The sequence below is a fragment of the Botryllus schlosseri genome, chromosome 14, assembly GCF_051294905.1.
Source record: "Botryllus schlosseri isolate E-star chromosome 14, Bs_hap1, whole genome shotgun sequence".
Lineage (NCBI taxonomy): Eukaryota > Metazoa > Chordata > Ascidiacea > Stolidobranchia > Styelidae > Botryllus > Botryllus schlosseri.
In genome coordinates this window covers 4,523,896-4,549,465 of record NC_137249.1, presented here as the reverse complement: position 1 = coordinate 4,549,465, position 25,570 = coordinate 4,523,896, and the positions used below count along the sequence as shown (strand labels likewise).

At 40.3% G+C, this 25,570-nt stretch overlaps 2 protein-coding genes across 3 annotated transcripts; both read right to left on the bottom strand.

The window, feature by feature from the left end:
• Nucleotides 1–323: 323 nt before the first annotated feature.
• On the bottom strand, nucleotides 324–25,009 carry LOC145455179 (glutamate receptor ionotropic, kainate 2-like). The gene is made up of 21 exons (XM_080333137.1): nucleotides 22,639–25,009; nucleotides 22,448–22,566; nucleotides 22,250–22,379; nucleotides 21,569–21,675; nucleotides 21,380–21,508; nucleotides 21,177–21,321; nucleotides 20,853–20,998; nucleotides 20,683–20,799; nucleotides 20,510–20,608; nucleotides 19,694–19,900; nucleotides 8,037–8,340; nucleotides 7,046–7,123; nucleotides 6,837–6,967; nucleotides 6,400–6,640; nucleotides 6,096–6,228; nucleotides 5,575–5,698; nucleotides 5,205–5,374; nucleotides 4,656–4,771; nucleotides 3,560–3,667; nucleotides 2,202–2,288; nucleotides 324–1,408 (listed from the first exon to the last, which is right to left on the bottom strand). Exons 1-21 carry the CDS (start codon nucleotides 22,838–22,840, stop codon nucleotides 1,047–1,049), a joined length of 3,255 nt encoding a protein of 1,084 aa, XP_080189263.1. The 5' UTR covers nucleotides 22,841–25,009; the 3' UTR covers nucleotides 324–1,046.
• On the bottom strand, nucleotides 8,651–18,303 carry LOC145455180 (sterile alpha motif domain-containing protein 3-like). 2 transcript variants are annotated; one of them, XM_080333138.1, is made up of 10 exons: nucleotides 14,425–18,303; nucleotides 14,224–14,289; nucleotides 13,590–13,664; nucleotides 13,442–13,528; nucleotides 12,874–13,114; nucleotides 12,705–12,804; nucleotides 12,262–12,639; nucleotides 12,041–12,197; nucleotides 11,511–11,590; nucleotides 8,651–8,956 (listed from the first exon to the last, which is right to left on the bottom strand). In XM_080333138.1, exons 1-10 carry the CDS (start codon nucleotides 14,651–14,653, stop codon nucleotides 8,696–8,698), a joined length of 1,674 nt encoding a protein of 557 aa, XP_080189264.1. In that variant the 5' UTR covers nucleotides 14,654–18,303; the 3' UTR covers nucleotides 8,651–8,695. The 2 variants fall into 2 exon arrangements, with proteins under 2 accessions (XP_080189264.1, XP_080189265.1); XM_080333139.1 differs by lacking the exon at nucleotides 13,590–13,664.
• Nucleotides 25,010–25,570: the final 561 nt, after the last annotated feature.

Here is a 25,570-nt window from a genome sequence, read left to right as displayed (position 1 = left end):
TGCACGTGGCGATATCGCATTTGCAAAGTATCGAGGATACAATACAGAGTTCTTTCCATCTCTACTAGTTGCTTCTGATTGCCCCTGACGAGTGTCAGCCGAAAAATATTCGGGTTTAATTCAATATCAATATCTTATTTATTTGTATATTGAAATTCTGTAGGCCTACCTCCAAGAGTCTCTTCTAATATCTAAATACTAAACCCATATCAGGTATAGGGGTGATATATGATAGTTGGGGACACTTACGCTTCGCTTTCAATGTAAACGTGACTTGTTGGTAAAACTCAATGTTCAAGATTTCAAACTAATCGTAACACATATGCCATATACTAAGTATGTATTAAATATGCGTATCTATACATATGTGTGCAGTGTACAATGTTATATACATTGTCCCTCTTGACTTTGCACTATACTGTGAGATGCGCAGTCGATATTTTGTCGTGAAATATCAAGGAAGACGATATTGCAGTATACATCATTCGTGACGCAATATTGCAAATGAATTGTATTTGAATCATCAGTCAGTAAAACTGGTATATGGGGCTTCCAGCTTGACGCACAGCATTACCGGGGTATAGCATGTAAGGGTGGTGCACAAAAACTGAGAAAGCCTTACAAGGCTATTTCTGTACCTTCCTTGTCCAGTGGCATATGCACATCGTGCACTCGTGGTATGCGGTATGCACATATTGTGTGTCTATGTTTATCATGAGTCGGTGTATATATCACAAATAACATCAAAAACAAAAATACATAACGTCCTATTCATTGCTATTCCTGATGCGACTGCTTCATTTCCGCGCAATGTGGACACTGGTGGTGTACCACTCCACGATTTGATAATAAAGGTCGATTGTTCAATTTGTGGCAGGTGCGTTGTCGATCGCGCATTAAAATCTCTTGAAGAGCTTCTCGGAGGTACAGAGCTTCAATACGCAATTGAATAATATATTTATATTGAAATAAATTCGAATATTCTCGGTTGACACTCGTCAGGGGTAATTGTCAGCAACTAGAGAATTTCAATATGAATATAGTATTCAAAATCTCTTGAATAATTTTTGGCGTTGCGAGAAGCTCATCATCTTCCTGACTTTCTTCGCCTTCGCCTCATCCTTCTCGGACGACCTCTGCGATTCGCTGGCCTCGGGGCTGATTTTCGGAGGGGGAATCGGAACATCGATCGCATTCGAGTCTGGCTTCTTCCACTGGGAAAAACTCAACATTCTGCGGATCTTGCTAGCATTAGACTCGGGTGAGGTCGCGGAAGGCGGCTGTAGGGAGTCTGGTTCAGTGGCTTCTGCATCGTTCTCTTGTCGTTTCTCAGTGGCGGGCACAGAATTGACAGGTAGACTGTTCTGTTTCCCGATTACCTTCTCTTCATCCGCATCAGTCGTATTATCTGAAAATCAATATCTGGTTTGAAGAACATAAAGCAATGGTTCTTATCCGGGGTTCGCCGAGCAAGTCTCAGGGGTTCCGCTGGAGGTCGAGACACACACTCAACTCATGACTAGTTATGACTAGGGCGATTTTTTTGACCTGAAAACGAACGATTTTGACCTAAATATCAAAATTTTGACTTTCTTTTACTTTAAAAAACTTAGTTTTGATCAAATTTTGACTCACTTATGTAAATAACTGGTTGGAACTGTCTGTCATTACGAAATAGTTATGCCTGAGCAAACTTTTTTGACTTAAAAACTGGCAAATGTTTGCACGAAAAAACTTTATTTTAACTAAATCTGGACCCATGAATAATTCCAGTATAGTTACATCGCGCATTATGGGAGAACTAATTAAAATTTGTTGTAGTACAACGAAAGATACTTTCCTACATTCTCGGGTAGGAAGTGTCTGTCCTTTCTAAGTAGCTTGCCAATATTGGAGAAAGAACGTTCAACAGTAGCAGTTATGGCCGTCAACACTGAAGTTGTGTGTACACTGTACAGTACACGGCTGGTGACACACCGTGTTGCCTCATTCTGACAATTTTGTCTACATCACAATTTTTCATCATGCGACACGCCCATCTTGGGCATCATTGGCTATGGGAAATTAGGCTCGATCAGTAGTCAAACTGTGACTGCTACGAAGGTTTAGTGGTTAATATCCATTGCTATCTCATCAGCAGTCTATTATTGTCCGAATAATTTGCGCATAGGCTACAAATGATACGCGGGCATCAGTCTTACGTATCAAGGCCGTTGTGTTCTTAAAACTAACTCCTGGAAGTGATTTCACACCATCGGCGTTGGAGGTCTCGTTTTCTTGAGGGTCTTCTGAAATATAAAATCATCATAGCATCATTCATTACATATCATCACATTGAAGATAACAGCGAAAGTTGAACGATAAGCAAACATGACCCAAAATAGAAATTTGAAACGGTAGTACCAAGTATATAGCAACATTGTGCGTGGTTATGTATCGTTGTTATCACAGCTGATTCGAATGAGATACCGAAACGTAGCTCGCATTGTATCGAATCACCACTTTTTATTACTTTTTCTTGATCGAAATTTATTACAGCGGGACATCAGTCAATCGCAGCGAAATTCAAAGTGGTGTGTACTGTGAGAACCATAAAACCACATCCCGTAATGAAATGATTTATTCAATTGAAGTTCTGTACCTCCAACAAGCTCTTGAAATGATACTAACATCATTATTAAAATATCGACAGTGACATAATAAAATAATCACGGACCCTAAATGACCTAAAAGCATCGTGGTCACATTGCTTCCATCAGCGGGAGTATAGTCCATTTCAGTGGTTCCCAACCTTTTTCGACTCATCGCCCCCCTTTCAAGCTCAACGCCAATCATCGCCCCCCCAGATTTTGTGAACCGAAAAATCGGTATACAATCTGTAATCATCGGCGGGTTGACTAAAAAAAGGTCAACTTTTCGGCTTGATGTCGAACTTTACACTTTTGCAACTAAATTTCCGTGGGTTGACTAAAAAAAAAGGTCATTTCTCCGACTTGACTCCTATGTAGCCGTTTTAACGCGTCATCGCCCCCATCGCTATTTTCGCCCCCCCTCCCCCCCCCGTCGCCCCTTCGTCATTTTCGCCCCCCTAGGCCGCCAAATCGCCCACGTTGGGAACCACTGGAACATTTGGAGACGTAAAGGTCGCTGGACCGTAGAGATATTTATTCTCCTGATTGTAAACCAAAGAAAACCTTTCCAAAACGAGGGATTGGTTAACTTTGATACCTTGTTATTTAAACACGCCGCTGTACGTATCACCGTTCTCAGCTGCCACGGCTTCTCCCACTATATTTAGGAGCAGAATTGCTATCAGATGGACGGGACCAGCTGCGGAAACATCCGCGACTTCGTGTTCATCATTTATGTTCGTGTTAGAGGTATATATACATGGCATCTTACCAACAGCATTAGCGGGAATCAGCATAATTCTTGAATGAGCGCCATGAGTGCTAAGTGCTAACACAGTGGAAGTATAGCAAGTTGCGAATCTAATTCTCCTGGAATCTGCCTCCCCAAAGATTAGCCCCACTGCACGTCACTGGTGTACATTACATACCGTCCTGTCCAATTGATGTCTCTCCCGGTTGTTCCTCATTAGCAGGCACATTGCTCTGCGAACGTATAGCTGAAAGAGCCCTGAAAGAGCGCGCCCACCACGAATTCCCTGCAGACAGGAAAGGACGTAGTTTATTTTTTGTCCTTGATGTTTTTTTTGCGGCGTATACACAGATTAATATTTAGTGGGGATAGTGCAAACACCTGAAAGGTTCTGCTTCGTGTCCACACGAACCTTTTTGAAATTTTTTGAAGGGGTGATATGGGGCACTAGGGTCAGGGACGGCACGGGGTGCTGCAGAAAAAATGGCGAGCAATAGAGGGTTCAGTATGGACATATGATTAATTGATTATATATATAGTAGAACAACAGTTCTACATATCCCAGAGTTTTCATTGCACATTAACATTCGACTAAATCTGTCAAATCTCGTCAGACTATTGGTACATTGATATTTATCAGAGTTAAATTTCTATATTTGCTACAGATATTACCTCAAACTTATAGTTGTGCAGTAGCCAACACCCCGATCGGACGGATTTTTTATGATACAATAAACATATCAAATCATGATAGATCCCGTTTAAGCCTGCTAGATTTTTTACATTACACAACGATGCATTATTTATAATATCAATTTCGTTGATGTTGATCATTGATAAATAATTGTTTTTTTTTCGGGCCAAGCTCACAGCAGATAGTCACTAAATATTCACAAACGGTAAGCTGAATATTTCAAGCAAACCTTACTAAGAAAACCAACAACATTTTTGAAAGGGCAAAGTGCGTGTTCTGAATTTCCGTTCGTGTTACCAGCGCCATGCATGGAATGTTCCGAAGTTGAAATACATATAATTTTAACGTAAGATGTTATAATGAAGTGAAAAATTGTAATATATGGAAAAGGCTCACAGTGCAGAAGCTATCAAAGCTCGTTTGCGAGCGTGCACCTCCAATTCTCAGAGGTTCAAAGACAAAGCGCGAACGTGAACGTCACGTTCACACCATCCCTGATATTTAGTTATCTATATATCAGCTGAATTTAAATGTGACATCATCAAAAAGTGACAGGCGCAATACGTGAATTACAATTTACCTTTTTCTTCTTCGTCATCAGAATCGAACGCAACAGCTTGACTTCGTCGAATCTGCTTGGCGTGGTCCTTGTTCTGTTTGTCGATATCCTTCAGAGTTTTGTTAATGTGTCTCATCCTGCAATAAATTCGTAATCGTTACTCCCCACCACAGCCACAAGCCGCCGAATAATAGTCGTAACTCACAAGGCGTCAACACATATATTATATACAATATAGTAATTGGTGTCATGCTACACTGTGATTTGAAGTTCTAGTTTATATTTACGTGCCTTTCCAGCATGCTGAGTCAGGATTGGAAGAATCTGCTCACCTTGTGCGCAACAATTGTTTAGTCAGCGGTAATGGATCTCGAAAAATGCCAGGGAAGCCTGAGGTGAAATGACTTATGTATATAGTGGATGAAGTTATATCGCTTACCTAAATACGGGGAAAACATAAAATGAAATGCCACGTATGAATGTTTAGACGGAGTGAATACTATACGTGTATTGATATAGTCTACAATTTCACCACGATCGAAATGATGCTTTGGATTATTGGTAAATAACCTGTTCATCCAGTACTCGTATCCGCCTTCCCACTCCTCTATTTTCTCATCCAATTCTCGCCTCTCCCTATCTCTTCTCCTTCTCATCTCGCTTATCGGATCATCCGATGTCTCTTTCCTGTCTTCCATCTCACGGAATTTCTTAATCTTGAATCGCTTCGACCACAGTAGCTGTAATGAAATTAAAAAGGATGATTGGGACACTTTCAACTACTGAGATTTACAGTATTCACGGGAATGGCATCAAATCCAGTTAATATATCACATTAGGCTTACAAGTCATTATGTATTGTAATATTGCAATACGTTTGCAAGTATTTGAGCATGATTTAGCTTATGTTAGCATGCATAACTTTGAAGGTAAGTCCTACCTCGCATAGATGCACGATGAAGGATGCTGCCACCCCCATTACCAACAGGATGAACATGCCTCCGAGATTTCCGATTCCTAATCTGTTGGACTCGATGTCAAATGACGCCTCAGTGCATTCTCCCCTGGGCAAATTTGAATCAGCATTATACTCAAGAAATAATTTGGAAATACATATCTAGTCTCGCATGCTTTTGCATTAAATTGACAAAGTGGAGTCACTCCTTATGAAGAAGGTCGTCAACCTCAAGCAATGGGATACTGGCAATTTATAGACGTCGCATATGTTATTCGTATCAATACATGGGAATTGAAAGCGGCACAAAAGTTTTCCTGACAATACCGCGGTCACTTTATTCTGACCATGTCAGCATACAGAAAGGTGCATGATATCTTCTAATCCTTTTACATTGTGCGCATTCACCAAACTACAAAATATTGTACTGTATTGCATTATAGTGCTGGTATATTATAGAGTAAACTCATATTAGATCTCATTTATGACTTTGATTTATCTTCTACCTGAAATTGAACCACTTCGATTCAAGCTCTTGCAGTGTTCCGTCATCTCGTAAGGATGAAATTGCGTCGCTGAACACCGCTGTGTATTTAGATTCCAACTGGAACGGCAGTCCGTATTGATACTCCCAGAAACCTGCATCAGTATCATCTTACGAGACTAACCAGGAGACATGAGAATATAGATTAATTCGATCTGGTATTGACTCGATCAGGGATGGTGATCTCTCAATCGCACAGCGGAATGCCGTCATGACTAGCAGATGATGGATATATATTTAAGGGAACATCAAGCTTTGCTTTTTACCTTCTCCTACTCGGGCGTAGGTGCATCCAGATTGTTCTAATTTCGCAACCTCTCCGAATGGTGCAAGGAAATAGAATCCTTTGGCGTCAATGCGCTCTAGGATATCTTCCGTCGAGTTGAACACATTCTCCGGACGTTCTTTCAGGTACTCCCGCACTGTGGTGAACGGAGTCGAGTTGGCGGCTGGCAGATAATACTTGTTCAAATCCGAATCAGCAAGAACTCCATACGAATAGTGTTCCTCGAAAAATTAATTTCGATCCCTTTAGTTATTATCAAAATATCGCAATCCCAAATCCTATGATGTTCGGAGTAATAAAGATTCATGGTAGAAGATTAGGTAGTAGGCCTACGGAACAAACGAGAATTACTATTGCCACCCAGCGGCAGCGGTGAGTAAAATCCAGGCGTACCGCTTCCGGACGTGATCAACATACTTGCTCCAACAAAGTTTCCAATTTGGAAATATCTCCCGCCAGTTCCTGAGTAAGGAATGCAGTCAAGTTGGCTGTATAAGCAGCAATGACAAGCATCGTGAAATACCACCAAGTTCCTGTTATGATTCGACCTGTTCGAAAAGGTGAATTTTACCAATGGCAGCAGTGCCTATATCTGACACAATCATGGATTGAAAATTAGTATTTACCTGCGTATGATAGCGGCTCCACATCAACTCCCTGAGCGACGATCCCTGCATATGCCATCCAAAAGCTGTTTCCCACCCCTTAGAAAACCCGAAATCGAAATCAAGATGTGATACGACAAGCTTGATCGACCGTTTGGCGGGCTACCATAAGAACACAACGTCCCATCCCGTTTACGATGCATGGGTCATGATTAGGACAAGTTTTTGTTGCAGTTAAATCCGCGGAAAGTTGCATTTATTCATTTATTTTTGACAAAAGTTGCACTATAAGACCACATTTTGCTCGGTTGACTAAAAAAAGGTCAATTTTCCGGCTCAGCTCCCGAAATACCCGTAAAAGCGTTACTTCGGTGCTGATTTACGGTGTTTCAGTCGACTTTGGCCGTGTATTTCACCAAAATCGAAAATACTTCCATGAAAAATCGAAAAAGTTGCAAAATGTTGCAAAAAGTTGCATGAAAAAAATGGACAAAAGTTGCAAAAAGTTGCACTATAAGATTCCTTCAGACAGCTTAAAACAGCATTCTACATTTCTTACGAGTATTTAGGAAGCTGCCGGAAGCTGTAAAAAAAAAGTTGCAAAAGTTGCAGAAACTTGCCCTAGTCATGATTGTTCGGCGGAATACTGAGATCAATCAGAGAGTTCTCGAGCACTTCTTTTCAATCTTGCGATGTTTTCAAATGATGAAATCACAAGTTCCTGATGTCGGAATGGAACTACAGTAGGCTGATTAGTCACATTGTTTATGAACTTTACAAGGTCTAACTCTGCAGTGTATACGCATATACGCAATTACGCACAACTCTTGTCTATTTCACTGGAGTTGTCCGTTAGGATGAGTGAGAGACTTGGATATTTATCGTAACTTAGATAGGCTTGGGTACTGTAGCGAATAACAATCTAACCATTTGTTGCTGCTGTGACTTGAATTGGTATTATATTGATTAGCAATTATATTGTATTGCCGGTCGGATTTCGTCCCTGCCATACCTAATTTATTGAAATTTTCCACGTCGACATCTTCATTTGTTTCGTCCAGCGCTTGCTTTCTCCATTCGAACGGATTAAATCGGTTCACCAGGGAAAGAACTGCCGTAATGCAAAATAACGCGGCCCACAGTACCATCCACGAGTCGGTGGTAAAGGGTGCTAAGAACTGCCACATATTCACCGGCGACTCATTGCCCGCAGACAGGGTAACCATATAGTGAGAAGCTCTTTGAAAGGCACCAGATACTTCTTCGACTTCCAGCTTGCCCCCGCGAATCGGGTGCTTTTGCAAAAAGAAATCTACCTGGAAGGAATGTTACACTCGATCGCATTAAAAATGTTGCGGGTATATAGTCGCTACACTGTAAAAACTGTGGCCACCTTACAGAGGTGTTTCAAAAATCACCCATAGGAGGAGGTATTTGTTCCCACCCTAAGAGGGTGGTGGGCTTCCCACACCTATTTTAGGTGGAATATTTTCCTCCCCTATCCTATCCGTAAACCACCACTTCATCCTATATAGACATCACCTCATCCTATCCGGATATCTTCGTCAAACGACTTCGATGCGCACAACATATATCCACAATAAATCTTCATAATTCACGTGGACATAGATCACAACATCACTTTTATTCCAAACTTTTTCAATTTTCCAATTAATCACGGATTTTTCCGAGTTTGGTTCGAACAGAATAACTGATCTCTTTCACGGGCAAATGAGCCAGAACTGACATGAAAGTCAGAGAATTTTTGATGTTTTTCGAAAACTGAATGTCAAATATCCAGTGGACCGATAGCATCACTGCAAATGCTTCATGGAAGTTGTTGATACTCCCCACTTTTTCACCATCAAAACAGATCGCCCACTCCTTCTTTTCCACAGTAAAGCAAATAGTAGGGTAAGCTGATTTGGGCATCTAAAGAAAGGTTTCGTATTGTGAAACAGGTCAAACATACATATTGGCAGCGTATTATAACTACTAAAAATACTTACTCACTTGAGTAGTATCAAAATACAGTCAAACTACTTCTACTTGTAGCTGCTTTAAAACAATATTTGCACTTGAGCAAAATTCTGTCTTTCTACTTCTACTTCAGTATAGCCTTGTTAACTACTTTCACCATCTTTGGCTCGGGCATATGAACATTATATGGACTTGACAGGCAGGTGTCAATCGAGTGTGCGGACATCCTGAAATTGCTTTGCGGAACGCCATAATATGTATGCCACTGCTTCAATGCGACCGCAATGAAAAGGTTGAATGGGATCGTCAACAGCAGGTCGTTTGAGTAGGAGTAAATGATCAATTGCTCTCATCTAATTTCATCAGTTGCAGCGATAGAAAATATGACTGCTCTGCTGCTGAATTCCCAGCAACGTCATTAGTTATGAATGGTTGCTAGACTAAAAACAATTTATTAGCAATGGGCTATATACCTTATGGAATATAATGTGTCTAAACAAAGGCCGGGCAACATACTTCCCGCGGGCCGAATCTGGCCCGTAAAGGGATTTTGTTCGGCCCGCGGACAGTTTTACGTCTTACATCAGGGGCGGGCAACATACGGCCCGCGAAGGGATTTTGTCAGGCCCGCGGACAATTTACGGTCTTACATGATAATGTGGCCCGCGGCCCCAGTCTTCCGAGATACCCCAGTTCTTGATTACATACATCAAATTTTAGTGACTGTATGTTATTATATACATGTATATTAGGGCTGTTCAAAAATAACTTTTTTTTCCCGATTCAAGCCGGTCACCTCTTAAATCGTCAGGTTGCAGTAGAAAACCTTGCTCACCAAATTTCACTCGATTCCAACCAGTAAAGGCCTCCGCAGATCCAATTAAAATTTTTAATTTATTATGGGAAATTCAAAAAAGAAAATTTCCAAATTTTCCTGCCAACCCCATGAAATTGTTGAGCTGTCTTCAAAGAAGTTGCAAAACAAATTTGAGTCAATTCCGACCAGTAGAAGCGGAGTTATTGGAGTTTTTCGTTGAAATTTCTCGGATTATCCTTGATTGGTGGATAATCCGCGATTTATCAACGAAAAACTTACATACCTCCGCTTCTACTGGTCGGAATTGACTCAAATTTGTTTTGCAACGTCTTTGAAGACAGCTCAACAATTTCACGGGATTGGCAGGAAAATTGAGAATTTTTTTTTTAAATTTTCCATAATAAATTAAAAATTTTAATTGGATCTGCGGAGTCCTATACTTGATAGAATCGAACCAAATTTGGTGTGCAGCGTTTCATAGGGTAACCTGACAATTTAATCAGTGAATGGCTGGAATCCAAAGCAAAAAGTTATTTTTGAACAGCCCTAATGTATATGCGCAGCGAGCGAGTTCGTCGAAGCGAGAAGACTTCCATTATCGGCATTTACCATGTACTCAACTACAATGGCCATTCACACTGCGCCGATATTTCATATTTCGATTCCGTAACTGTCTACTTCAGGGGCGGGCAACATACGGCCCGCGGATACGGATCCGGCCCGCGGACAGTTTTCCGTCTTACATGATAATGTGGCCCGCGGCGCCAGTCTTCCGAGATACCCCAGTTCTTGATTACATACATCAAATTTTAGTGACTGTATGTTATTCCTATAGCTTTGAAGTTACATTGCTGTCGTTGAAATACATTCATTAAATACGATTTATTCCTTGGGTATGTGGATAAATGGGCGAATAATGTATCAATTCAGCATTCCGGCCCGCCAAGTACTTAATTTTCCTATATCCGGCCCGCTGACTGGAGAAGTTGCCCGCCCCTGTCTTACATGATAGTGTGGCCCGAGTCCCCAGTCGTCCAAGATTCCCCGCTACTTGCTGACATAGGTCAAATTTTAGTGACTGTTTGTCATTATAAACATGTATGCACAGCGAGCGAGGGTGGAGCTTACGCGTAAGTTCGTCGAAGCGAGAAGAGTTATTACATTAACGTAATTTACGATGTACTCAAACCTAATGTCAGTTGTGGTAATCATGGTCTTTGTCGACTACAACGGTCATTTACACTAGGCCAATAATTCTTATTTTTGATTCCGTAACCGTCGACTTGTAGCAAGACATACTTCTAGGCTTCTGTAAGACACCGCTTATGCCAGGGGTCGCCAACTCAAAACGGGCGGGGGGTCACTTTCAAATTTCGTAGAAGCCGCGGGCAGCATGAATTCAATATCGAGATAATAGGTCACATAGTTTAACTACCATGCTATCTCGTCACTTACTAAACCCTAATGAATTGATATCTGGATAAAATTGGGGTATCCGGCCCGCCGACTGGAGAAGTTGTCCGCCCCTGGTCTAAACCATAATTACATAGTTGCTCTAAAATGCTAGTTGGGTGATTTTCACAGTGGGGAAAAACGTTGCGACTAGGACTGTCGAATGGTTCTGACAATCATGAATTATGTATAATTGAAATAAAACAACTACTTGATAATATCGATGAATGTTCGTACCTGATCAACCAGGAAGAAGTTTGAATATTTTTCGCCAAAAATGGTAGGTAGACCCACCATCCAGTCTAGATCTTCAGATTCTGTAACACAAAATACAACTAATTTACAGAGCATAAGTTTGTTGTTTGCTAAGGAGGTATTCGTATAGATCAGGCTTGACCAACTTTTTTTCTATTTAGGCCCAATTTCTGATATGAAAACAGCTTACAGCCGCACTCCACCGCACAGTCGGCATGCACTAACTTGAAGTCAAATATCCGCATTAAATTGTCTATTATGTCCATTTATTCATATTGGCTTCCAAGGCTACAGGCTAGCTGCCCCTGACATAGATCAAAAATGCCACAAAAACTGATGCCAAGTCCTGATGTTGATTGCTGTACAATTGATCATGACTAATTAAGTTATACCAAATCATGCATGACAATTAATTACTTGGTTGCATAATTGACGAGATCGTTAGTTTTGTTAAAACCAACAGCCTAATTGCAACGATGTAAGTATAGGAATGCAGAAAGTGAACAACGTACTCATCAGCTTTTGAATGGCTACTGGAACTTGCTTTGCATTTGTCAACAACTGAGCGGAGCTGCACTTGTTTTCTAATATTCTTTTGGTTAGGTCAACTTTACAAAGGTCATCAATGCACCCAGAGGTGTGACAAATTAGTTTCATTTCTTCAAGGACCTGAAAAATTTCAGTTGTTGAGATAATAAAAAAAAAATATTGCGAATATGATGACGTTACCTACCCAGCGGGCACTCTGAAAATGAGGATATACTTCCATCACGTTTCGAGTCGACATACCATCCATAATTTTGTCTCTTCGGTCTTTCAATGTCCGGTTCATCCTGTCCACCATGGTAACAGGATCAGGATACTTTTTACGAAATTCTTCTCTCAAGGCACGTTGATGAGCTAGCACACTTATGTCGTCTTCAGCGGTACTTGGTGGGGGAATGGGGGATTGAATGCGGGGAACTTTACACCTGGTGGTAGTTGTCTCGTTGTCAGCACTGACGTGTTTCTTTTTGTTTCCAAATTTCTTTTTCTTTTGGAGCACTTCTTGCGCCTTGGAAGACCTACGCCATTCTTTAAATTTTGTTCTCAGCGGCTCTTTCCATGATCCCTGAAATGCATCAGATTGAGACAAAAGTCACACTATTCTCATCCATGCATACAGTAACAACTTACATAACCAGATCCATTTGGGAAAAAGATACTGTCCTTCAAGACAGGGTACTTGTTGATCATAGCTTGAAGCACCGTGTTGTATTGTTGTTTTGTGGGATAACTGTAGTGAATAAAGGAATGGTATATTCTTAGTAGGCTATTCCCCTCCGTAAAATTGTTTGCATACTACCGTGCATATTTCCGCAGGTCAAAAAATAGCAGACGCACAATATCCTTTTTAAGGGTTGCAGGAATGGAAGTCACATTCATTCCTTGGTAGCCTTCTAACTGACGTTCCACGTTGTTGGGTAGATTAAATGTATATGTTGCAGCTGACCAATTGAGTTCAGGCTCATACTCCTCATCTTCAGGCTCGATAAGCGGAGTCTTGCTGGGAGCTTCATTGCTGTCATATGTGTGCTCCATTCCATCTTAACGAAGTAGTGAAAACGTTAACCAGCGTTGCCTGTTTTATATCGATATGGAAGTCTTGCGGCCCGCGGCCTCGGCAAATTTTGAAAAGTGGCTCGCGACCCGTTTTGAGTTCGCGACCTCTGATATACACCGTAGCAGTAGGGCTGGGCAAAATCGAGTACATGAGTGACTCGAGATGTCTTATCACTTAAAAATAGAGACTTTTTCCCAACAATGGACTGAGCTTGTTTTGCGTAGCCTACAATCTCAGCAAATGAGACGGATCAAATAGTATTATATTTGGTTATCTCATAATTAATGTTCAAAGCGACTAATATACTGACCAGATCTATCGTTTCCATCATCAGTGCCCATCATTCTGCTAGGAGTTTCATTGCTGAAGCCAACAAGATTTGATTGCTCCATCCCATCTTAAGAAATCAAAATGAATGTAACGTAGGTATATGCTTTATATCGTTCTGTCAGGGATACCTGGCGTAGAATTGAGGGGGGTCCCCGACAGCATATCTAATGAATCGCTCATCTTCTCGGCAATGCAATAATTACCTGGATTATTATTATTATTATAGATGGTAAAAAGGGAAGTGGCGCATATCACCGATAAAGGTCTGGTGCACCACGTGCAAGGTTAATCGTAAAGAATAATCAATTCAGGACAAATACAAATGAAAATGCTGAGAAAATCATAGCAATACGTTACAAGAATCCACGAATTCGATGACCACCGTAAAAAGTAGCGGGTTAACTAAAAGGTTATAAGTACTGAACGCAAGATGTAGTCCCTCACAATACTGTTACCTGGATAAAGAGATGTGTACTTATGGTAGCAGGGATACTGAAGGAACCAAAATTGGCTTTGCAGCAGTATTAGAGATACAGTTTGTTCCTAATTAGATTAGATTTGGAGCAACACATCTTTTGCAAAATTAGATTAGAATTAGAGCTACAAGTTTCTCAAATTAGATTAGAATTAGAGCATGGAAATATTTCACAAATAAAAAATTTAGTGAGATTACACCAATAGAATTATCCGGTTGTCCAGATCTGTATCACACAGTGGAACACAATATTTGTGACTTTGATCAAACAATCATTGTTGACTCACCGCCAGTGCTATCCAATTGGACGGAAACTGACGAATCGGGCCGTAAATCAGTAAGGAGACATTGATCTGCAACACAGAGAAATGTGGTTGTGTTAGCTGGTCTGAACCAATATCAGTTGGTATTCAGTAATACACAAATCAGATCGTTTTTTGGTAATTTTCAAGTAAATGCTACATGATGTGTATGCAGTGTGTGCTTACCTTCAATTATTTCACGTATTACAATGTCCACTTTGAGGATGTCATATTCTGCAACATCCGCATACTCCAGATCAACATACTGGTCAAATCTTTTGTCAAAGCACTGGATTTTGAAGTCACAGTTATGGAGCTCATCTTTGTATATTTCTGAAACTTTATCTCTTATCTCAGAATCATCGTCGACAGTTATCAGCCGAGAATAATTAGATAGTTTAACTAGCAACTTCATGGCTACCTAAAGAGACAGATTGATTAGAAAATGTTCATGAATGGATGGCATCTGGAAAGCACACGCAGTGATGAAGTCTAATGTAGTTGGACTCATCGATTGAATATAGATCAAATGGTCTGGTGTAGGTTAAATCCTTCGGAGAAAAGACATGGAACACACTGGTCTTGTACACAGAATAAGAATGCATATGACGATGAAATGATGATTTGAGTAATTGCCCCAAAATCTTCCATTGCTTAGCAATAATTATAATGAATTCAACTTTACAAAAAATTGGGCCGTCATCATTTTCATCAACCAAATAAATTCCATTGCATTGAAACTTATCACAACCATCATCGTATATTTTGGCTCTACCAATTTCTGTTTCCTCTGGCCAATTGTCAAACCCTAGTAAGGGAGCATAACAAGGTGGTATTGTTGAAAGTAAAATTTTTTCAATGTCAATGTTTGGTGGGCTATCAGTCAAGCAATTTTCAGATAACATTTCATAACACTTCCTCCGTTGCAAACGATTTGCCACTGTAAATGAAATATTTTTGAAATTTCCGGAACTTCGACTGATTTTTTTGACAATTTGATGATAGCTTTCGTACCTTAGGCACCATAACACCTGCGACAACGGACCATATTTCTGGATTCTGGACGGATAGTGTAACAAGAAATGAAACTTTGGCTTTATAATATGAGGTGCGCATTCCAGAATTGTTCTGTAAAAATCTACCACCAGAACATTCAATTCATTGACCATATCGGACGACACACGTTTTGCAAAAATTATATCAGAAATACGGGAAAATGCAAGATATAGTTCCCAAATCTCATTTTTTTCTGGAACCTCAGTCCCTACTATGAAGCCAAAATGGTTGAACAAACACCAGCATTGTGTAGCCGTCAATGTTGAGACGGATCCTGTAAAACGCGGCTTGTTACGAATTTCGTATTTGCCAAAAGGGAAGGTTTGTACTAACTCGATCAGTTTGGATTTTGTCATAATAGAAAGAATCAGATTGTCAATTATGTATTGAAGCAAATTTGGCATTACTCCGTGTAAAATGTCGTGCATTGCGTCTGGGACTAATCCGTTAATAACATCAAAAGACTCTAGTCCGGCTAAAGGGCTCCCCATTCGAACACCATACGCACTTTGTAGTCTAGAATCTCCAGCAACATCTCGAACATGGCATTCATGGTCAGATATATTACGCATTGAAAACATATCCTCGGAAAACTTGAGTCTTAGTTCGCTGTAGTCACACATGCAATATCTGCAGATTCGGCCATTATTGAAGCATCTTCGAAATCCTCCAATGTCATGACTACCCAGATTATCGGCGCTGATAGTGGCTAGGCCCCCTCGTAACTGTTTAGTTTGGCCATTGGAGAGTGTTACAGTGATACCAGAGGATTCTAATGTTTTCAAATCATGGTATAACGGTTCAAGTACAGCTGCGTAACCTACCTTCTTAACAATTGAACTTTTCACAATGATGACAGGATGAATATTTCTAAGGTTTGAAAGATATTTAGTCTCAACGTTGCCCAGAACAAAATAGAAACAAGTTAACTTATGGACTATTCTAGAGCTTCCAAGAGGATTACACAATTCGAGATCATCAACGTATAGATGAATACGCAACAGGTTGCGATCGGATTTGAAAAAAGGATGTTCCATGAATAAAGTTCCGTCACAGAAATTGTTCAGCAAGCCATTATAGCTTTCAGAAAGGCTTCTGTCCATGCTCTCTGTTACATCTTTGTGACAGATGTATTTCTCAAGAACACGCAATAACGGAATATAATGATACTTCAAATTATAGTTTTGCAACGGCCACTTTTCAATTGGCTCGATCAAGCCTATGCGAAGCAATGACCTCGTAAAAAAGTACTCACTCTGTGATTGATCAATTACTTGTCCCAAGTCTACTTGGGAAATGTCGTTATAATCCTGCATTATCCTAATGAATTCCAGCATAATATGTCGGGCAGCAGACCTGGGAAGCGTGAATTTCTCTAACATGGATAAGTTCAACTTCAGGCAGGCATCCTTGAAAGTGACCGAGCTTGGTGTTGATGCGAAGGCAGTAGTTTCACATGACTGCTGAATATATCCAGGATTTTCGCTCACCACAAGATCACTATTGTCATCCATCAGTTCAGCAGATCCGCTTGCCTGTACCGTGATGTGATGGCAATTTAAATGCATCCTGTAGCTGTGGTACGTGGTGGCAGTGTGATTGCACGATCCAATTTTACAGATGAACACCTGACAGGTTGGATGATAGCCTCGCAAATGGCTGAGCAAGTATGTTCGACACGAGAAAGCCTTTATAACGCATCCCTCAACAGGGCAAAGCCAATCCATAATCATAAACCTGATATCTCCCTCTCGTATACTCAGCGGACTCGCAAAAACTCGATTCTCCTCTCTGTGCGTTGACGGCGCCGATTTTTTACCACCCGAACTTTTTAGTAATTCAACAGCGAATCAGAAGCAGGTATCGGTCTGACGATATCTTTCACCGTCTGCATTATTATGACGGAACAGTCAAAATCACAGACCATGTAACTCGCACCGTAACAATGGCAACAGCAAACTTCAAACTATATGCGGTAACGGTAATGGCCGCTCAACGGACGATTGGGTAATTGTTGATTCCAACACTTTCAAATTGAACAAATATCTGCTCCCCCTAATACTGAGAGAGAGATTAAAATTTCATTCAAGGATTATGTGCTTAATTTGCATGGTTGGCCGATAAATATTATCTCGCTTCCTCTGTGTATCGCAGTGTGTGCAGTCACACAATCACATATTACTATCTCTTCGGCCTTCATGTGTTTGTTTAACCAGCCACCTTGCGCACATACTTTCAATTTAGCGACATCAACCCCGAATATGCACCTAACGCCAGTGTTGGGGTCAAGTCACTATCTTCGAGTCATTGCACATTTTGACTTGAGTCAAGTCAATCGATTTTCAAAGGTGACTCGAGTCAAGTCAAGTCACCCGATTTTTGGAGTTGACTCGATTCCAGTCGAGTCAAGTCACCAGTCAAGTCGTTATTCAAGTCAAGTTGCCTTTTCGAAGTATGAGGCAAGATTAGGCTACGTCATTGCATTTTGCTAGCTGGCTGAAATATAGATTGAGTGGTCATTGATTCTGAACCGATGAACGAATATGGAGAAAGATATTCACGCAACAAGGCCCTGTATCGCTCACATATACGAGGCATAGCCCCAGTTTATAGTCACTAGCAAAAATAGAGAATAAATAATAAAAAAAAAACGAATTGATAAGATGCAATACATTACCGAATTTCCAATTGATATGATGCAATTCGAGCCTGCGCCAATGGTTGAGGAATATTTAAGCTATATTAGAATTAAATTTCAATAAAAAAAGAGGTTTCGTTAAAGTAAGAACAAAGAGCAGAAATTGACATCTTGCTAATAGATTATTTTACTACAGTTTACGACAACGTAAGCTGTAAGCTTCGATCACTTCATTTGCGGAAAATTTATTTGTGAAAAAACAATCGAGGTTCAGTAAAAGGAAGGAAGGACGTAGTTTATTTTTGTCCTTGATGTTTTTTTGCGGCATATACACCGACTCATGATATACATACACACGATCTGCGCATATGCATACCATGAGTGATATATGCTTAACCATTACGCTATCTTGATCGGCTTACGCTATCTTGATCGGCATCGCAACGCACGATCATTGAGTGATTGGTCGCTCTCACTGCGTTTCAAACCATCGTTTCGCGAACAATTCGAACACATGCAAGATACAGTGATTTTTATCGACGCCGACCATACTTGATGACTCGAAATTGACTCGTGAATTTTGCTCCGAGTCACGAGTCAATCCACATTTCTTCTATACGCCGAGTCAAGTCAAGTCATTTTAGCAAAGTGACTCGAGTCAAGTTAAGTCATTCGTAAAAGGTGGCTCGAGTCTGACTCGAGTCGTCCCAACACTGCCTCACGCGTATATAGGCGAAGTCATCATTCACGCTCAAATAGGGGAGGAAAGAAGAATATCACCTTTCTGAAGGTGTATTATATTCTCCCTCCTCCAACCATAGGAGGAAACAATATTTCCGCCCCGATTCCACCCTAAAATCCACCTTTATTTTTTACAGTGTACAGAACAAGGGTGGCCAACCTGTTCGGCCAAATAGCCGCATGAGATCAGCAAACCATTGCGGTGGCCACTTCAAGGTTGATTACCTTATTTGAGTCGTCCGATAGGAGCGAGCCGGATAAGGTAACGATGAAAACAAGATTTATCTTACTATGCATCAAAATCGATAAGATTTATGTCTTGAAAACTCACTGTACATATAGTACGTCCTAGCCGCGCAAAGCGAGAAAACTTTTTAAAGTTAATATATTAATTCGGTCAATAAATGATACATGCATATAATTGCGGGTCGCTTATGTATACCGCTGGGCTCAATTTTGAACTCATTCAATATGAGGCTATTATCGTCACAACCGGTCTGGGAAATCGTTCCTTGAAAGTTTACCACTTCTACATTTTTATTGGACTGTCTGGTACTAGCGTCCTTGTTCGGTGGCTTTGGCGATTATAGCGTTCTCTTTCTAGTCAGAACAACTGTGATATGTCATGCAAGGCGTGCTCCACTGCTCCATTATAAGAAGTTTGTAGGATGGTAGTGGTCACTACAGATATTCAAATGAATAGGTATCGAACGATATCTTCTTATTCTAAAATATATTTACCAACCATATTTTTAACTGATTCTGATAATTAACGAACGTCTTATGACCTTATGTAAATGTACAATTGTACATTAATATATAGTGGATATATTTCGCAGCATGAAAATATTGTTCAATACAATTTTTAAATGCTACATTCTGCTTCGAATTATGACTTATAATTATAGGCCTATACATCACGGGCGTAATCAACATTCTAATTGAAACGATTGTAAAAAGTCTATTACACCCAAGTGTCTCCGATGACATCCAAATTCATTGTGCTATTATTGCTTATACCTCGTGCGTCAGAAGCATGCGGCTAACTTCGTAATCCACGTTAGTTCCGTTCGGTCTTGTTTCTGGCTCTCCGAGAATATTATTGTAAACCAAAACGTAGCGGAAGTTGAGTTGAGAAGAGAGTAGCACGAGCAAATCAATCAGAAAACCCTCGTACGATGTCTCGTTTGTGTTCTCATTTATGTGCCAGGCGACCCACGGCGGCTCCTGTGAGAAAATGTTTTACAAATGTTAATCACGGTATGTTCCGCACATGTCCACAGCATACGCTATCGTTAATGATGAACCTTCTAGGCTGCGGTGTTATGATTCGTTCTTCAACTTGGACATCTAAAATATTTCAGATCGCTAGAACCAAATACGTAATCAATCAACTTTCCAATGGACTGAAAATAAAGAAATCACAAGACACACTGAATAAGTTGTAATTTCTCCGCCCCATTTGCACGCAGTGTCTGCTTCGACATGATATTGTTTTCTGAAGTGTTACAGGCATCGATTTATCGACAGAATGAGTGTCCTCTCAACTCACTGATGCTCGTGACGGCCATGGATAAATTAATAAAAGTTACTCACCGTTTCAGTACAGTCCAACAGTACAAGAAAGGTTATATGACTCTTGTTCAAAATAGTGAGTAATAAAACCTAGCACCCGCTAATTTGATGCACAACCTTAACCCAACCCTTACCCGAACTCCAACCCCCACCCTAATAGTAACTCGCAGGTGTAAATGCCTCGCTGTTTTGACTCTCACTTTTTATCCATATGCCAGGTTACATAGCTATTCACAAAATGAAACTTGAGAAATCACTCACGTAGACCAGTCCGATTTTGAGAGGCTGTTCCGGAAACACGATGGCGGCTTGTACGAATGGAACGTATTCAGGATTGAAAAGCCATCTCCAGTATCCGACCTGTACAGCACACAGGGTATATTTTTTATTGTTATTTAAACGTCTAAAGATAATTTAATCTCCGATGCACTCACAAAAGTCATGTTCCCTTTCGGATTGCCAACGTCGTGTTCAAAATATTGTATTTTAGTTGGTCCGTGATCATGAAGCCACCGCATGTAAATCTCCGTGCATGTACCCACGGAGTAATACTAAAACGTATTTGATTAAATATCAAGAATGATTTAATAGTGCTGTGTTGTACCGATTCGGATTCTTCAATGTTTGTGGCTCCTTGGTCGACTTTGCATTGCTTATCCTCCGACAGAGGGATTTTGAAGCAGCCACCAGGCCCGAAAATAGCATAGTTACACGACCTTTCAATCAGATTTAATGAGTCAGCTGTGAATGCTGAAAATGTGATATTTTTACATTTGCGAATAAAATTCATGGCAGATTTGTAGTCAAATATGTAATCCCAAATACATTCTCCCCCACCTATAACCGATAAAGATAACTTCAATAAAGATAACATATCACCACTGAACATATTGTTTCTCAATATATAAATACAATATTATTGCTGTACCTTCGACCACGGCGTTTCGTGAGACAATTTCCGTCGATCCTATTCTGGAATTGTACTCGAGAACCTCCCTTATAGTCTGCGTGCTAATAATTGTAAGGCGGACACTGGATTCCAGAAAATCTTGCAGAATCAAAGGCGTAATTTCCTGGCAAACCACGTCACAGATATCGCATCTTATTTTACAATTCGTGAGAAACACTCACTAGATTTGGCACAACCCAGTGGTTGACTTCGCTGACCATTGATAGAAATACAGCTTTCTCCATTACGGACTGCGTTGTCTTGTATTCGCACAACAGGATATAAGTCCGGTATCCAAGAAGTCGGACAGACTATAGGACACAACGCATTAGTATCTTCCGTACTGTTACGGTAAAACGATGTAGGCCTACCTTTAGAACCCCCCACATATCATCATCCTTTTCCGGGATCACCCAAACTTTGAAATTGATACCTCGTTGCCGAGCGAGATCAAGATCTTGATATCCGAAGGATAGATCTGACACACAAGATTTATAAACTTCGATTGCTTTTTCATAATAGTATCAGAGTAGGGTTACCATATTTTGGGAATCTGAAAAGAGTACACTTTTTCAAAGTTTTCAGACTTACAATACTGTTGTAAAATCCGGAAAAATCGTAAATTATTCCCGAGATTGTTGTTGGTTGACTTAAAAAAGCTCATCTTTCCGGCTCAATTCCCGAAATACCGACTTTCTATGAGCTTTTCCGTTGGTTGACGAAAAAAAAGGCATTTTTCTGGCTCAAGTCGCGAAAAGCCAGCCGGACCGTTACTTGAGCGCTGATTTCCTATATCTCAGTCCAATTTCCACGTATATTTAACCAAAATTTTCAAAAAAAGAGAACAAATTATAAAAAAAGAGGACATTTAGGTGTCCTCCGAGGACACTTTCAGATAAGTCAAGAAAGAGGACAAATCCTCTTAAAAGAGGACGTATGGTAACCCTACGATATAGAGTAGATTTCGGATACTAACTATATATGCTATATATGGTGAACTCAATAGACCAAAATAGCTCTCCCAAATAGCCATATACTCCAATACTCCGTACCTTCGCTTCCATCATAGAACACTGCAGCAGTTTTCCAGTCATACGCTTCAATGCCGTCGTACATCGATCTCATGACATCATAATGCGGTGGGTACATATACATCAGATAGTCGTCAAGAGGATCACAGTGCTTTTATAGAAAGATATCCGTTACGTATCTATATAATGTGACTAATCCACACGATATCTACAACTTACATCCCTCATCATTCCAATGAAAAACACGGTGAAGGCCTTCTTCATTTCGACCATGGCTGTACAATTGATTTCGTGGGTCAGTATAAAGACGCTTGACACTTCCGCTGCTTTTATTGTATCTTTGAATAATAACGGTTGTGACAAACTCGCTATTATTAGTGACATCATTAATTCCAAAAGATATCAATTACCTACGATATTGGTCATGGTCTCTTTCGAAAATTCTTGGACCGTGATATGCATATTAGAAGCATGAACCGCCCTGTAAAAGCTCGGCAGCGTATCCCTATACTCTGCTCCATAGATTATTGATGTGTCGATTCTGATCTGTCCTCCGTTTGCAACGCTATCCAAGAACAGCAAAAAAACAATAATTTCGGACGTCCTTGACATCGTTTCGTTTCACTCCGTTTGACAAATTTCCGTTAGGCGACGCGATACCGCATGATCATAATGTTTGAAAGCGTAACTAGAAGGCAGATACTTTTGTGATTTAAATGAGGAATGTGACAGAACATACGCTCAAAAATCCTAGCCATGCCGCAAGTCACACGAAATCACACGCCGCTAACAGACGTTCAACTTTTGCGCAGCGTAAGCGGTCTCTTGCAAAGTCCTAGGACGAAAATAGGCCATGCTTGAAGTCGACCTAGTGCATAATAACAAAAGTAGTAGAAACACTATGAATAGTAAAAACAATAACACTACTAAAGATGTTGAACTTGTACATAGCAGAAAAGAATGTTTTTGACTACTACAAAACACATTCTTCGGCCATTAAGCATAAGTCAACACAGCAATATTTCCGGAGCACCTTCTTAGAACATGAAATAGCCTTCTCGCCTACGTAAATTTCGACGCGAACATCTCGTCAAGTATCGTGTATGGTTAAAACAACTACTAGCGACCTCATCGGAATGACGTTCAATGCAAGGTACATAGATTTCCCAAAGCGTGAAACTAATTTCATTTGGATCCATGGAGTCGGTGAGGTTACAGGTATAAGGCTGGGAAATCAGTTAACTTGTCATTGTCTGAAGCATGTTCCCATGGCAGTCGCAGATTGAGAGAGGATGGAAATGACAATCAATAGGAGTCGTATGATTGTTACATAACTAATCAACTTCATGAATGTCTCGAATCTTTTCTCTCGCTGATTTAAATCCTTCTGGGCGAAATGAATATATGGATTTCCTCTGCAGAAAATGAATCAACGAAATGAAATCTGATGAAATTGCATTATATTGACAGCAGCGACATTTCTTTCGATTGCGATGTCTGCAAAATATTTTCCTGTTTAGCTTGCCTACGTGCGTGAAATATCTTCTGTCGGTATGTGTGCTATTAGTGTGTGTGTGTGTGTGTGTGTGTGTGTGTGTGTGTGTGCGGGTGTGTGTGTGTGTGTGTGTGTGTGAGTGTGTGTGTGTGTGTGTGTGTGTGTGTGTGTGTGAGGGTGAGTGTGAGCTCGCTTAACTCCTCACTGTATCAATCTTGATATATATGTATGTTTATGTAAATAGCGTAATTCAATGTTGTTTATTCGCTTTGATCTTCCACTGAACACATGACTTATACCTGGTCAGCTGATTATTATCATTGAAGTTGGAATTAAATTTGATTTTATTCTCAATTCCAATTGTCACCTGCGTTCATATTGAGATATACGGACATATGTAAATTTTGTATAGACATTACCCGTATATAGAAGTGAAATAAGTACAGACCATTACCAACCATTTGTAATCTAAACGTAGAAATAATCAGGATCTTGGGTAGGCTGTCACTCCAACTATAGCCACACAAATGTTCCGTATTTGGATAACATCTCAGCTTCAACGAACTTGCAAGAATCATCTCCACCATAGCATCATACGGAGAGAAGTCTCTTTGCCTCACTTGTCTGTACTAATTCGAGATAAGTGTTTGGCCAGGATGTCAGAAAGACTCTGTTAATTGCACCCCATTAAAATATCGCGGTGAACTTTGGGGTGTGAAATATCTGAAGGTATAGCTTTGGTGGTGTGAATTTTGAATCGTTTCAACACCTGTCTATTCCGTGACATCTTCAACCCGCGAAGATGGAAGTGTCATCATTTGAAGTATAATTCGAGAAAGGTCGACGGTAGACTCCGATGTATAACTAGTGCCGGTAGAGTCATAGCTCGCAAGGGTAACGATGCGGATCCAATGATTAGCGGCAGCATGAGATAGCGAAATATTCTTACATTTTTCCAACAATTCCCATTAAACTACAATTAAAACTGATAGCAACTACCATTTTCAAAGTAAGAGCACGCGATGTAAATTCATGAATTGTCCAGACGAAGGATAAAATTATGTTTGTACAAATAAGTGATAGTTCCTTACTACACGTTTATCCGTTGATACGTGTCTCGTGCTACGATCCTGATGCAATTTCCAATTTTCGCCTTCGAGAGTTCGCGCATACTGAGATTTATTACCGCATTAGGCAGAAATAACGTCAACCAGGTGCCTGTGACGGTAGGAATTGCTATTCGCGCTGGTATCAAAAAGCACGTTTATTATACTGTTGAGTGGCGCGCCTCGATTCGCGAATGCCTTGATAGCCCACTTGTATTTGTCCCCGTTTTTTAGAGCACAAAAGAGCCAAGAATAGGGTTTCAGCAGTCTGCATTCATTAATATATTGGAGTGCTGTCTTAATTGTATCAGGCCTATGGAGTGCGCCGCGGTAGATTAGCGAGAACAACATGTGAGTAAGGTCATAAAATACAACGCGTAACGTTCAGCCGCGCTGGTAAGTGTTGAATAAGATTTTGTATCAGATCAAATTTGGAAATAGGCATACGCTCAACACGGGCGTCCAGTACTATTTGGCCGAGAACTCGGAACAAAGCGAAAATAGGGAGGTGTATATTGTCACGGTGATGCGAATAAATGGATCTAGCTTGGAAATGACTTATAGGATTGAAAACCTGTAAACATCTAGAATAAAGTCTATTGTATTTCACTTTCAAAACATTCCCTCCCATCCATGCTGTGATCAGAGTTACGAACTGGCATATTTTCATAAAAATATCTCGTGCTTCTGTTACAGTTACATTCTCCCTTCGCTTTGTTCACTTCGGTTAAGTACAGAGTA

Bases quoted from the DNA above. Each gene is read 5' to 3' on its own strand.
- LOC145455180 (XM_080333138.1), bottom strand. From the start codon at position 14,653: ATGAAGTTGCTAGTTAAACTATCTAATTATTCTCGGCTGATAACTGTC. The intron at 13,529-13,589 runs GTATCCCTGACA...TGATTTCTTAAG, and splicing joins CCCCCTCAATTCTACGCCAG to ATGGGATGGAGCAATCAAAT. The intron at 12,640-12,704 runs GTAAGTTGTTAC...GATGCATTTCAG, and splicing joins TCCCAAATGGATCTGGTTAT to GGATCATGGAAAGAGCCGCT.
- LOC145455179 (XM_080333137.1), bottom strand. From the start codon at position 22,840: ATGTCAAGGACGTCCGAAATTATTGTTTTTTTGCTGTTCTTGGATAGC. The intron at 6,229-6,399 runs GTAAAAAGCAAA...ATACTGATGCAG, and splicing joins CTACGCCCGAGTAGGAGAAG to GTTTCTGGGAGTATCAATAC. The intron at 3,668-4,655 runs GTAAATTGTAAT...TCCTGTCTGCAG, and splicing joins TGATGACGAAGAAGAAAAAG to GGAATTCGTGGTGGGCGCGC.